At 44.9% G+C, this 14,402-nt stretch overlaps 1 protein-coding gene across 2 annotated transcripts in view; it reads right to left on the reverse strand.

Moving 5' to 3' along the window:
• Positions 1-1,006: 1,006 nt before the first annotated feature.
• BRD3 (bromodomain containing 3) overlaps positions 1,007-14,402 on the reverse strand; it is a 45,943-nt gene continuing 32,547 nt past the window's right edge. For both annotated transcript variants that reach the window (XM_054516927.1, XM_036393793.2), the window contains exons 7-12: positions 11,447-11,575; positions 10,893-11,084; positions 10,317-10,552; positions 9,518-9,810; positions 7,606-7,734; positions 1,007-5,740 (exon numbers count right to left, since the gene is read on the reverse strand). In XM_054516927.1, coding sequence (XP_054372902.1) covers positions 5,625-5,740; positions 7,606-7,734; positions 9,518-9,810; positions 10,317-10,552; positions 10,893-11,084; positions 11,447-11,575 — 1,095 coding nt within the window. In that variant the 3' untranslated portion in view covers positions 1,007-5,624. The remainder of the gene's footprint in view (positions 5,741-7,605; positions 7,735-9,517; positions 9,811-10,316; positions 10,553-10,892; positions 11,085-11,446; positions 11,576-14,402) is intronic.

Genomic DNA, 14,402 nt, shown 5'->3' on the forward strand with positions numbered 1-14,402 from the left:
GGCTGAGCCCTCTCAGCTGCCCCTCACAGGACAGACTTTCCAGAGCCTTCCCCAGCTCTGTTCCCTCCTCTGGACTCAGCCCAGCCCCTCAATGTCCCTCTGGCAGCCCCAGGACTCAAGGCATGAGCAGTGAGAGTTGAACTTTGTGTCCTGTGTGTCCTCAACCTCCTCCCAGCCTGAACAAACAGCTCTGCTCGCTGCCCCCAGAAATAACTCACCTTCAAATGCCACAGGAACACCCTCACCTGCCTCACAGGAGGCTGTTTAGGGGACAGTTGGACAAACAGCCCCTGGGAGTGTCCCTGCTGCAGGAGCAGAGAGGAACAGCTTTGCTGAAGCCTTGGAGGGGCAGTGAGCAGGAACAGGGTTAGAGAAAGATCAACCCTGGGGCAGCCTGGCTGTGCTAACCCCACCTCACACACAAAGCAACCAGCAAAACCAACCCCAACCCTCTCTGGGGACCAAAATAGCTCCTGGCCCCCACACAGCAATGCCAGGACTCTGCTGGCACTGGCACAGCTGCTCCAGACCCCCCTTCCCAGGCTGTGCCTTCCATGTCACCCTGAGCTCACACAGCAGGTGACAAAGTCCCTCTGCTTCCTGCAGCTCCTGGTGGCTTCCAAGAAGTGAAATTTGATTTCCCTTCAGCCCAACTTACCTCAATCAGGAGCAATTCTCACAGAATTGAAGACCCTGCAGACTGTAGGATGCTGGGAAGAGCTCAAGCCCTTCCCTGGCTGCCCTGGGACATGGGAACAGCTGAGTTTCCCTCGCCAAGAAAAGGGGATTTAAAGTTTTATTGCAGGTACTCAGCTGTGATTCAGACACCCCAGAGCTGCCCCACTCTGACATCCCCCAAAACAACTCCCAAATTACTCCAGGACTCGTGGCACCAGGATTCAATACCCTGGGGTTTGGCTCCTGGCACTGCCCAGTCCACCTTTGAGTGCCACACCTGGAAAAGATGAGGAGAGGGGAAAAGATGGGATCAAACTGCACACACCAAACAATTTTTCTTTTTATTATGAAAACAAAACAAATGCCCCAGGACCAGGGTCCGTGATTACCAGTAACATCAAAGATTACTTTCTAACTCTTTTTTTTAAATTCTGTTTTGTTTGAGGCCAGCAATTTGCAATAAACAAGCTAAACTACTTACATTGACTCATTTCTTTTCAATAACTGACATTTACAGGAATATACTAGAAATGGCACTAAAAAGTTTTAAGAAAAAGAGTTACAGTAAATTTGCATGCACATCATACAGAAAAGTAACAATTTCTTTTTTATTTTTAAATATTAAAAAACCCCCAAAATAACAAAACAAAAAATACAACAACAAATCTCTCTGGATTGGTTATGCCAGTATCAGGGCTGTGTTCTAAGTGGCCTGTGTCAAATCCTAGCTGGTGGTTTAATTTATTTTTTAAAAATGACATTTTAAAAAGATATGCAAATACCATTTTCTTTACAAAATGCAGCTCAAAGCAAGATAACGCTGCTGTGTAAGGAATCCTAAATTTCTCTTTACTGATGCAGAGCCTGCCCACAGTTAGCCCTAATGGTACCTGCTCAGGGTTGAGAAGAGACTGAGAATTTCAAATCCAGTACTAAAAAGGTTGTGGTTTGTCTTTGTCATGCCCCGATCCCTTCCCCTCAGCTCCAACCCCAGCTTTAAAAAAAAAAAATAAAAAAAAAATCATTCCTTTCAAAACAAGGAAAAAAACCAAAATTAAAAACTGCTCTAAAAGTCCCCAAAGCAGAGAAAGAACTAGATTAGGTAACTGCAGTCTGCTTCTACCACACAGAGAAGAGGGAAGAGAGCTCAGGGGGAACTCAGCTGTGGATTTCCACACACAGAAATGATGTTTGTGTGTGTTCGGGGGTCACCACCCTGCCAGCAGTGACACAGCCCTGAAACATCACTCCCACGCTCACAAACCCCGGGGGTAGGCAAGGTTCAAACCACAGCAGTACAAAAACTGCACTGGTTTGGCTGTGTGGATGACACACTGGGTGTGCAGAGAGCTGAGAGAATCCTTCGGTCGCTGGGATGGGGATCTCCCTCTGGTCCCACTGAGCCACGAGACAGGCTGAGTTTACAATCAGAGAAAAGGTTCACAAAGTTCTTTTTAAAAGGTGCAGTAATGCTGGTTGATTGAGAAAGGTCTGGTCAGATATTTTGTCAAAACAGGAATTAGTCCGAAAAAAGCAGTTTCAATAAAACTCTGTGTGTATGCATACATATGAAATCATACTGATTTCAGTGAAGCTTCCCCTGGAAAACAAAGTTAAACTTTGTTCATTCAAGAAAAATTCTACCATAAAAATTTTAATTTTTTTTTTTTCCTTTTTTTTTTCTTTTTTATTCTTAAGTTTAAAAATGTCCTTCAAACATTGTGTGTTTGCTCGTTTCCAAGTTATTTTGTGACATCTGGACTGACGTGTCATGCAATAAAACCCAGTTAAATAAATGCTCTGTTGCTTCAGTTCCCAACTCATTCAGGACTGCTGCTACTTCCTCTGGACTGGAAACATCTTTTCTTTCCTGGAGAAACTCAGGATGTACAAGAGGCACCCCCATGGACATGGTGGGGATAAAGAGCACTACAAACAAGCTGGGAATGGAAAAGCGTAAGGACAGCATTTGGAAGGGAGGAGTCACCAGATTCTTCCCTCAGTCATGCCAAAATGGATTTCTCCTTGCTCCATTTTGTTGAGAACACCTCATTTCTGTGCAAAGTTTCCCAAGAAGTGGAAGCCCAAGTTGCAGCTGGTGGATCAGAGATGTGCAGCAGATTGTTCCCATTCCGTGGTGGCCTTGGCAGATTTTCCTGAATCCCCCGGGCTGGGAGGGCTCTCCAGCTCCACAGGGATCCTCCTCCAGGAGCTGGGCCAGCCTCAGCCACGCTTCTCCCCTCATCACATCACCTCACACCTGGGTTCCAACCCCTCTGGCTCCAGCTCTCCCAAGGAATTCTGCTGGGGCAGCCCCTTGAGGGGTGTCTGTGTGTCCCAGGGGCTGTTCCTGGTGCCAGAGCTGAAATTCCCAGGATTTTCTGTGGCAGTGATGCTGTCGCCTCCGGTTTGTCCTCCCCACCACAGCTCAGGGTCAAGCAGGCAGGAAAAGGTCCCAGGAAGAGAAAACTGGGAGTTTGTTTATCCAAAAGCCATGGCAGTGAATTGGATGCAGTTATTCCTTAAAATATTCCTTGGTTTTGATCATCCAAGTTGCAGGCAATAGGAGAAACACAGGTGAAACCCAACCCCGTTAAAAAGAAACCCAAGCTCTTAATTAGGTGAATATTACATTTCCTCATAGTAAATTCTGAAAATGTATTACCAGGGATCTGGCTGGGGGAAGGTTTTGTAAGGGCAGAATTTAAAAAAAAAAAAAAAATTAAAATCAGAACTGAACTCCATTGTTAATGGAAAAGAAAAATAATGAATTTTAGTAAAAATCAGAATATTTTTCTTTCAATTTCTGTGAAAGGAAATCTGGGCTGGCCTTGAGGGGCCTCCAGGACCACTCACCTGCAGGGAAAATAAAATCTGGAGCAATTTGCACCACTGGGAGAGCACAAAAGGTGAATTTTAGGGCTACCCCACAGAGGAGAGGCAGTTTTAGGGGCTGGTGCTGGAGATGGAAAGGCAGAACTTTCTGTTAAATTCTGTATATTTTTTTTCTTTACAATAAAAAGAATTTACAATAAAACTTCTGCCCCTCAGATTACAAATTGGATGTAATTATAGAATTGGTGTTTGCCTAAAATTGGATTAGAAAAGGATAAAACCCCCATTGTTCTACCAAAACAAAAAAAAAGAGGGGAGGAAAAAAGACCACTGAGAAAATAAAATTGTATTGAAGTGTATGTCTCCAAAATCTGTACAAAACAGGAAAAAAGGGGGCTGGGGTGAGAAGAAGAGGAAAAAAATCTAAAAATGAACACACCAAACATGACAGAGCACCAGACACACAAGAGACTGGACTGTAGCACCTGTAGGTAAAAAGTCCAAGGTATATAAAGAAAGTTGTGGATTTTTATTTGCTTTGTTGTTGTTTGTTTGTCTTAATCTGGTTCAAACCTCATTAAAAGTCTTCCTGTCTGCTGGCCTGCAAAACCTCAGCTTTGCTTTTGTTAGATTTTATTATATTTTAAATGACCAATGATGTTTAATAAATAAAGTCATGGTATATACATGAAATTAGGGACACTGAAACCAGGGTGTATTGCAGCAGTGCAGGTCAAAACGTTAGGCTGGACTAAAAAAAAAATAGCAAGCTTTAAAAAAATAAGCTTTTTTTTTTTTTCTCCTCCCTCCCCTCTTTGCTCTTTTCACTGAGGTAAAAGATTTCAGTGCCTGGAACTTGAGGCCTGCCTGACACAGGAGGAGCACCCCCTGCTCCAGGAGCTCACTACCAGAATGATGAGGAGAAGGGAGAAAACCAAAGCAAACTCAAAAGCAAAAAGCCCAAACACACACAAAATAATCCCTCTCCACTTCCCCTGCCAGCTCAGCCTCAGCTGGGGCTCAAGTGCTGCTTTATTTTAAGCCCAGTCTGAGGTGTTTGTCATGGAGAAAATGCCCAAGATGTGCCCAGTAATGGGCGCATGACTCGTGCTGGACACTGCAGGGATCGCTCCAGGCTCCAGCTGACAACTTCCAGCCAAAAAAAAAACCTCCTGTCAAATTCCATGAAAACTTTCATAGAGAGCATCCCATTTCCTGGAAATGATCTGTTTAAAGGTAAAAATAACATTCCCAAGAAACTTGAGTGTGTCCCTTGCTCCCTTTCTTCCCAATGAATGCCCAGGAAAAGTGAAGCTTTTGAGTGGAAAACCAAGAAATGCAACCAACTTCTATTGCTTGTGTGCTTAAAAGTTAAATTCATGCTTCAAGACCTTCCTGAACAGGTGCCTATGCCTCTACCAAGATTTAAAAAAAAAGCATGTTAGCAATCCACAGTACATGAGAATTTTTTTGGATTTTTTTTTGTTGCTTTTATGTAAAAAGATGATAGCATCTGACATTTTCATCACACTGTAGACTTGGAGATTAAGAATACTAGTGCTAATAACAAATACACCAACTAGTTCAAAAGCTAACATCTTTCAGATACAGTACCATTTTACAGAGATTTCTTTAAAAAAAGATGGTTTTTACCTTGTGTGAGCCAGGCAGGCTTATTAAAAGAGAATATTCTGGGGAGAGGGAAGGGCTGGGAGGGAAATGTACTACAAACCTTGCAGAATTTTCTATTTATCTCCTGCTAAGAGCTCAAAGTTCTTCCATTTTCAACCAATTTTCTCCAGATAAATGTAAATTTTAGAGACTTTATGCAAAGGGAACTATTTGTCATAAAGTCTAGTCACACACACACACTCAAAGATCTTTGACCTATTAAAAGAGAGCCCCCTCCCTCCCCCCACCAAAAAAAAAAAAAAAAAACCAAAAAAAACCTTTTGTAACACTGAGTTAAAAAATAAAATAAAAACAAGTCAGAGAAAAAGAGAGAGGGGATAAAACCTGCCCAGCGTGGCCCGAGAGCAGGGGGTGAGGAGGGGAGGGGGCACTGCAGAGCAGGGGGTGTCCGTTTGGGGGGTGTGTCCGTGTGTCCCAGCTCATTCCGAGTCGCTGCTGTCCGAGCTGGAGCCGCTGGAGCTGCTGCTCCCGGACTCGGAGGAGGAGCTGCTGCTGAGCCGGGAGGGGCCTCCGGAGGGAGCGGAGCCGGATTTCTCTGCGGGGACAAGGCAGGGATGGGGTCACTCCCAGCGGGCGGCAACACGCGAGGGCCCAGTTTGACCCACGGGGGGCAGCGCTCCTGCCCCGGGTCACAGAGATCTTCTATGGAAAAGCCTTTCCTGAGGATTCTTCCTCCTGAGAAGCTGAGAGGCCTCAGGAGCAAAATGTAACCAATGGTTATCTGCTGCTGTGGAATGCAACAGGTGCATCTGGGATTGGGCTCATGTGGTTGTTTCTAATTAATGGCCAATCACAGCCCGGCTGTCTCGGACTCTGAGTCAGACACCAGATTTTATTATCATTCCATTTCTCTGCCTTTCTTTGCCAGCCTTCTGATAAAATCCTTTCTTCTATTCTTTTAGTATAGTTTTAATATAATGTATATCAAAAAATAATCAATCAGCTTTCTGAAACATGGAGTCAGATCCTCATCTCTTCCCTCCTCCTGGGACCCCCATGAACACCACCACAGCCCTGGGCTGGCTGAATGATGCTGGTAATCCCCAATTGTTCTCTTGTTGCTGGATAAAGAAGTTTTGCACCTTTAAGGCTGGTTCTGAGGGTGAAGGAGGAGAGAAAAGCAGCGTGGAGTTTGTTTTCACAAACTCCTCTCACTCCTCCACATTCCTGCTGCTGGACAGACAGATGTCACAGACACGTTTTATGGAAAATCCTTTCCTTAAGATTTTTTCTCCTGAGAAGCTGAGAGGCCTCAGGAGCAAAATGTAAACAATAATTATCTGCTGCTGTGGAATGCAACAGGTGCAGCTGGGATTGGTCCTTCTTGATTGTTTTTAATTAATGGCCAATCACAGTCCAGCTGGCTTGGACTCTCAGTCAGACACCAGATTTTATTATCATTCCATTTCTCTTCCTTTCTTAGCCAGCCTTCTGATGAAATCCTTTCTTCTATTCTTTTAGTATAGTTTTAATATAATATATATCAAAAAATAATCAATCAGCTTTCTGAAACATGGAGTCAGATCCTCATCTCTTCCCTCTTCCTGGGACCCCCATGAACACCACCACAGACAGACAGACAGCAAGACTGAGCTCTCCTTTGCTTTTAGTTAGTTTTTAGCTAGCTGAGGCAGAGAAGTTCCCTAAACTGGAGTTTTTCTTTTTCTTTCGACCTGTTTAAACCTGCTCTGAACTGAGCATCCAAAAGAGCACATACAGCTCACACCTGTAGCCCACTCAAGCCAAGCCTGAGCCACAGCATTTCCAACACCAAAAAGATTGATAAGAGACTGAATAAGTCCAGCTACAGCCCACAAAAGAGACCTTCTGAATGCATCATTTCTTTTAAAGAAAAAAAAATTGTTTAATAATGTTCATTTTTTGTACTAGTAAATGCTTTGCTTATTAAATAAATAGGTTTTTTCCACTTTTCTCCAAAGAAATATTTTCCAGAGCCAGTTTAAAAAAAAAGCTGATTAAATCTACTTTTTAGAAGAGCTGCTTCAAAAATTTCCCAAATTTACCCTAAACTGTGGAAGTTTGGGATGCGCACAGAGGAGCTCTGCTGTGGGGCAGTGTCACCTCTGAGCACAGGAAACCCCCTGGTGAAAGCTTTGTTTGCACCAGGGGAACCTTCTGGAGCATCCTGAGCTATGTGGGGGTTTGGGATTTTTGTAAGTCCATGTTTAAGCTCTGTGGTGTGGGCTGCACACCAGGTTAACACAGGGAAGATCCTCCTCCCTCTCAAGGAGGAATTGCCTCCCAGACCTGGCAATTCCCTCACAGGGAACTCCCTGAGGGCTCCTGTCACAGGGACAAAGCCAAGGCAGAGGTTTTGACCCTGTGACAAAATCTGTTCACTTTTGGGGGGCTCTTTTCCCATAAACCCAAAGCCATTACCTTTCTTTGCAGGCTTCTTGTTGTTGTTTAGCTGCCCACTGACGTCCTGTAACCGTTTTTCTAGTTCTTTCTTCTTTTCCTGAGCTAACTCTTCTTTTGACTTTGCTGCTTGCTTTTTGCCACTGGCAGCTGTGGGGGAGGAAGGCAGAGTTTCTGAAAGTGCAGGGATGCAGGGGGAAAGAGTGGACATCACTATTTTACAGGGCATGTACATCTGTGTGCACACTCTGCAGCGACACTGCCAACATCCAGTGCTCACACAGCAACTACACATCCCAGAGAGAAGACAACACCTGAAGTTGCCTTGCTCATCAAATCACCACCATCCTGTAACATGCAATTTTTTTTTTTTTTAAGAGAGATCTTCTGGAAAGTATTGTAGAAGATAGAAATATCCATGTAATAACCTTGTCATTACAGGTTACTTACCAGCCAGTTATATGGTCAATAATTACAGATTTGTAATTACAGAATTGTTACATGGGTTTTCTGCCCTGTAAAATAAAGTGTCCCATTAAAGGTTGTCAGGAGTAAAGCATCTGCCATTAAAACTTCCGATCCCCTCACGCAAGAATCTACTGTGGTTTATGTTGCTCTAAATAGAAAACAAAACAAACAAAGGCAAATTAAAAACCAACTGAGGCAAAGGCTGGCAGACAACAGGAATGTAACTGAATCAGGATGGAAAGGGTGAGAAGGACCAGCAACACTCACACTGCCAAGGAAAGGAAATATTCCTCCAAAGGAGGAGTAATTGAACACAGGTGTTGGCCAGGATTGGAAGCACAAGACAGGAGCCAGATATTTTGCCTGATCCAGCAAGGAAATACCTACATTTCTGTGAGCTGTTTTAAAGCAATGCTTTAAAAAAAACAACAAAAAAAGAAAACTGGAAAGCACAGTCCTAAGAGGGAACACTCAGCACAGGAGTCCAGCCAGGCTCAGGCATGCCAGGCTCACAGAGTGGATATCTGAGGTTATATCTGTGTTACTCTGTGCTCTAGTTCCAAAATTGAAGGATGCTTTCCTGTTCTGGAAAATCCTTTCCTGAGCTAGGCCAACAGTGAAGGATTCAGGGGAAAAAAATTAAGGAAAAAGAAAGGTCAAAGTCTGTGCTTTGCTTAGGCCTTCCTGAAAATCCTGCGAAAGGAATGGAGAGGCTCTGCAAGAGCAAGGAGTAGCTTTTGTGTCATTATCTTAGAAGCAAAACTCCCTTAACCAAGAGGGCCAGGAGCACTTCAGGAAAGTGATGCTACTGCTGTCCAGCTGGAGCTAAACTCTCCAGGGGCTGCAGGAATTCCCTTTGTGGACGAGACACAAAGTCTGTCCCACACTGAACCACACACTCAGCAGCAGATTGACACTCACCCTCTGAACTGACAGAGGGTGAGGCCAATGTGGTGATCAGGACACACAGCAAGAGCAGTTTTGGGGTGAATACACAACTCAGACACACCCAGAATCCACAGGTAACCAGGTAACCTTGTGCAAATCATTTATTGCCTTGGTGGTTTGGATCCCAGCCACGTTTTTTGTTTCCTTCCTAATTAGATGCTAAACTATTCAGGATAAGAAACTGATCCTTCCAGATGTATGCATGTAACACCTGACACAATGAGACTGAAACCTTTACAGGGCCTTCCAGAGCCTGGGTAATTAATAAAGGCATCCCACAGGTCTTGCAGAGGAACACATTGGCTCTCCAGGTCTCTGCAGCAGGACACCATGGGAAGAAAAGAACAGAGAAAAACAGGAAGTTTCTGTACATTTCCTTGGGAGAAAAGAATCTCTAAAAATTCCTGCCACCACATACCCACCAGGTGGATAAGAGAATCTCAATACACATGCCCTGACTCCTCAGCTGAGCCCAAGAGCTGCTGGGGGGAACACGTGCCCCGGGAGGTGAACTTACAAAATGGTTTCCTTTGTTTTTTCTGTAAACAAGATTTCACATATCTCTCCAGTTCTCGTAACGTTGTGGGCTTCAAGGTTTCAAAATCTATTTCAATCTCGTCGGGATTGGAGTCTCTGAGGGAAGGTTCTCTGGACTGGATGATGTGAACCACCCTGCCCAGCTTCTCCCCGGGCAGGCGGTTGATGTCCAGGCTGAGCTGGCGCTTCTCGTCGTAGGTCATGGGCAGCCCTTCCTCCTCCTCATCCGAGTCGTAGGTTGCAGATGCCTGTTTGCCTCCTTTCTTGGGCTGCCTGGGGAGGTTGTCAAGCATGAAAACATTCATGGGGACACAGCAATGAATTCTTTTTTTTTTTTTTTTCCCCTAACTCCCTCGTAACAAACGTCCCCATGCTCTTGGCTTTGAAGCTCTTGTCAGATGGCTGGAACAGCAGCACAAGTACTGAAAAAGTTCAGCAGCCTGAGATCAGCTGTTGTGTTCCTATTATATTTTAGCCCTGTGAAGTGTGACAATGAGCCCAAGTAGCAGCAGGGGGGCAGCCATGAAATGGCACGTTCTTGGTGGCTGCACAAAGGCAACCCCCAAAACCTTATCTGAGAGCAATCAGGCAGGGATTCAAAGAGCTGGACAGTGAAAACACAGTGGTTCCACTGCCAGCTCCAAGTTAAAGACTCCCTGGAGTTGTCTGGGAATGGGAACAGTATTCAGCAGCAAATTAATAACTACTGAGCTTCCCCAGGAATTAAGGACAGAGCTGGAAGCTCTTGGCTCTCCCCCTCAAGGCACCTTGGCTCTCACCTGTTAGCTGTGGTTGTGCTGTTCACTTTCTTAGCTGGGGCTTTCTTCTGCTGGGCCTGTTTTGGTGGTTGAGCCACCTTGGGTTTCTTCTCCTCCTCAGCTTTGACTTTGTGCTTTTCTTTTTCCTTCTCTTTATCTTTCTTTTTCTTCTCTTTCTCCTTCTTCTCTTTTTTTTTCTTTGGTTTGTTCACTGGCGCTTGGGACAGTGCAGCCAGCTGCTCATGGACGGCTTTCAGCTAGGGGGGAGACAAGGGAAAAACCATCAAGGCAAGGTAACTGCTGCCTCCACAAACCCTTCCCTCTACATCCCAAGGTGTAAGTATAGCCTAAAGCCAAAAATCAAGCAGCTCATACTCTGGGATCCCAGAAGGAAGGAGAGAGCATCAGCACTGAGGAAAACCATCTTGAAGAAAATTCCCGTTACATCCAACATGCACTGACTGCACAGCTGAATGCTTTTCCCCTTAGGCTGGGAATGTTTCCCTGCACGCCAGCCTAGGTGGGATTTTTCAGGACACAATTCCTGCTGCTGTGCTCTGTCTAATGCACAGACACACAGCTGGGATGGTGCAGTACCTGCTCCTGGAGCTCGGCCAGCCGAGTCGCCCGCTCCTCCTCGGAGTCGGAGCTGTCAGAGTCTGAGGAGCTCTCCTCACTGCTGTGGCTGCTCTCTGTGCTTTTGCTCACCACTGGGGCTGTTGGGGGAGGTGGAGGGGGGGCCTCTGCAGGCTCATCGGGCATTTTTGCAAACCTCATCTCAAAGACATCCTGCAAAAAGGAGCAAAATTGGTGACCAAAGGAGCCTCAGCCACAAACAGCTCGCTCTGGTCTCAAATACATCTCTTGTGCACTACAAGAAAATAGTAATATACAGAATATGGTTGCCCATCTGGAAAGCCCATGAAAATCCCCCAATTACTTAAAAACCAAGGATTGTAATATTTTAGGAGCTGAACATGGCATTGGGCCCATGCCATGTGAAGAGCACAACAGTCTTGCAGAGAGCACAAGGCTCTTTCCAAGGGCTGGAGGAATCTCCCTTGTTGGTGCCAACAGCAGATCCACACCTGGATCTCACCTTGCACCTGAACTAAAAACACTCTGGAAGATGCATTTGCCAACACCTTTACCTGGAGCTTCCTGGCCATGGCCACCACCTCGTGGTCTGGAGGATTGTACTTGTAACAATTAGAGAACATTAACCGAATATCTGCTGCAAAACCTTGTGCGTCCTGGTACTCCCGACTGTCCATCTTTTTCTGCAAACAAACAAGCCAAAGGGGAAAGAAAAAAAAAAGAAAAGCCATAAGCAAAAGGCATTTTTATCAACTGCATGGAGGACACATGAACCTCAGAAGACCCTCAAAAATCCCATCTAAGAGAATGGAAGTTTGATTTGGGTTATTGGTTCCTAAATAACATTCAGAGTTTCTGCTTTATAAAACAAGCAAACACCGGGCAACTAAAGAAGTTGATATCTCATAGCAGTTTAAACACTAAGATTCTAAGCTGGCCTTGTTTTCTAAGTAGTAGAAGATAAATCTGGGTCCACATTCTACCAGAAACCATTTAGAAATTATTAGAAAAATAGTTTAGAAAAATGGATCAGAAACTAACAGAAACAAGGATCATGGATGAGAAGGGCAAAAGTCAGCAAGCAAGTTACAATTACAGGAGTACCTGAAGTGTGTATTTCTACATATGCTTGGATATATTTGCCTTGTAAATCTGAAAGGGCAGAAAAGATCATGAGAAATCTAACTCTGATTTCCTGCTAGCAGAGGGCAGGAGGTTTGCTCTGCAGTTCCTACAGCAAAACAGGCATTTACAGTTGAACTACAACTCCCACGCTTAAATTAAAGTCCAACTGATAGAAATGGATACAGGCTTCACCCTTTATGAACCTACTCATAATGTTATTTCCTAGAGTAGTGAGGATAAATGTCAAATATTTGTACCTTGTTCCTTTCTCTTATTTTTCAGCTCTCACTTCCAGCCATTTCTCTTGCTGTTTGGGACTCAAAGACTCGGGTTTAGAGAGCAGTTTATAGCATTTCTAGCACTTAATTGATTTGATGCATATATTACTACTATGTATAAAACCTTAGCTCCAATTACTCCTGCTGAAAGGAACCAGAAGCTAACACTAAGTTTCATTTGCATTTAAAAGACCTGGGTTTAAAGAAATTCTCTATTTGCCAAGTGCTTCCAGGCTTCCCTTTTGTAGGTTTTGGGCACCTGTGTGCCCAGAAAAGGGAAGGGGTGACTGACAGACAGGCTGGGGACATGATGGGGACAGACATCCCCCATCCCAACAGCAATCAGGGGTGCTCAGAGTCTGTCACCCACCCCTAACTCAAGCAAAACTCCAATTTTTCACAGAACTACAGAAATTTCACAGCTGTGATAGACCTTCTAACTGTCTTGAAACATTGCAATGACTCCTGGAGCTGTTTTTGTTGTGAAAAGGGCAGAATTTCACCTCCAGGAATCCAGCTTCTGAGGGACCTGGTGCAGGGTGGTGACATCCCTGCAGCCTTGCTCCCTGCCGTGCTGCAGCCAGACATCTGCCAAACTTTTGTCAGGAGACCTCATTTTCCTGGTGAATAAACCAGGAGACAGCCTGGAAGGCACAGCACAAAAAAAGCAGAAAGGGAAATAGGTTTGTGGTGCTCCTGTCTGAAAAGCCTCTCAGACCAATTCCAAAGCAAAACATATGTTCAAACCAAAGGGCCCATTTATTTTAAAATACATCTTACTGCATGAAAGGCCTTTTTATATTTATTTGGCATACTCAGGGCCTGATTATTGCCTATGAAATACATTCCAGTGTCTGAGGCTTTGCTTTTCATCCAAACTCAACAGTTTTCTAGCCCTACAGTTTTTAATCTGTGGATTTTTGTTTTGTTCTCTTATAAAGAATAATTAGCTTAACAAAAGAAAGAAAAGCACTTTAAATCGGTGGGCTGGAATATCTTGGTATAAATACACCTGGAGATACCCAGCTGCTTACAAAAAAAAAAAAGTGATTACATTTACAACTGGAAATGAGGAGTCAGGCAGGGCAGCAGCTCACCCATCCTCTGTCCCACAGGCAGCATCTGCCACAGCAATCTCATTTTTGCCCTCAATTATTTAATCATCTTTACTGTTCATAAATTTGTTTCTTCATGTCTGATGTGTCCCTTGCTCCAAGTCTTGTCCTGCCCACAGAGGACACAAAGAACGTCTCCTCACTTTTAAGACCCTGAACTCAGCTGCTCTGAAACTGCAGAAGTTGACTGCAGGAAAATTAAGGGGTGAGCAGAGTTACATCCCAGGAGGAAGTGCTTTATTCCAAAAGTAAACACACCTTGTGGAAATCCTCCTGCACAGCAAGGCTTGCTGCTTGTTCACCACTGAGTAAAGCAAAGGCAGAGACATCCATGGCACTGCTGGGACCTGGCAGCCAGAGGATGGAGCAGGAGAGGTGCTCCAGGGCCCCCAGCCCCATAGAGGGGGACAGGGATGCTCTGCAATGGTCCCTGCCTGCCTGGGGACAGGGCAGCAGCAGCTCCAGCCTCAGGGCATCCCCCTCCTCACAGGGAATTACAGCTGCTGCCTCTCTCTCCTCACACTTCCACCCTTTCCTACTCCAAGCAGTTCTGCCCTTTCCTTCTCTGACAAAGAGAACTGAGCTGGAGATGAGCTCACAGATCCTGTCCCTGCAGCTGCTCCCATTCTCAGTCTGAGCCCCAGCACAAAATTCCAGCACATTCCTCTGCTCCTGGCTGCAGCAAGCTCAGCTACAGCCCCTGCATCTCACCTGCCCCTGGCACAGTGTCAACAGCCAACCTGCCTCCTGCACCACACACAGAGAAAACAACCTCCAAATCCTCCTGGAGACAGCTCTGCCAGGGGAAAAAATGCTCCTGGACATGAAGGATATTCTCTGGGGAAAATCAAACCTAACACAGCCACAGAAATAAGAGACAAGATGTGTTACAGCTGCAGCAATGCTTGTGTTTTACTTTCTCACATAATTCCTCCCAGGTTAGTTTGGAGGCCCTTAGTTGTGCTGCTTTATCACAGCCATTGTCACTTGGG

Source organism: Molothrus ater, chromosome 20, assembly GCF_012460135.2.
Source record: "Molothrus ater isolate BHLD 08-10-18 breed brown headed cowbird chromosome 20, BPBGC_Mater_1.1, whole genome shotgun sequence".
NCBI lineage: Eukaryota > Metazoa > Chordata > Aves > Passeriformes > Icteridae > Molothrus > Molothrus ater.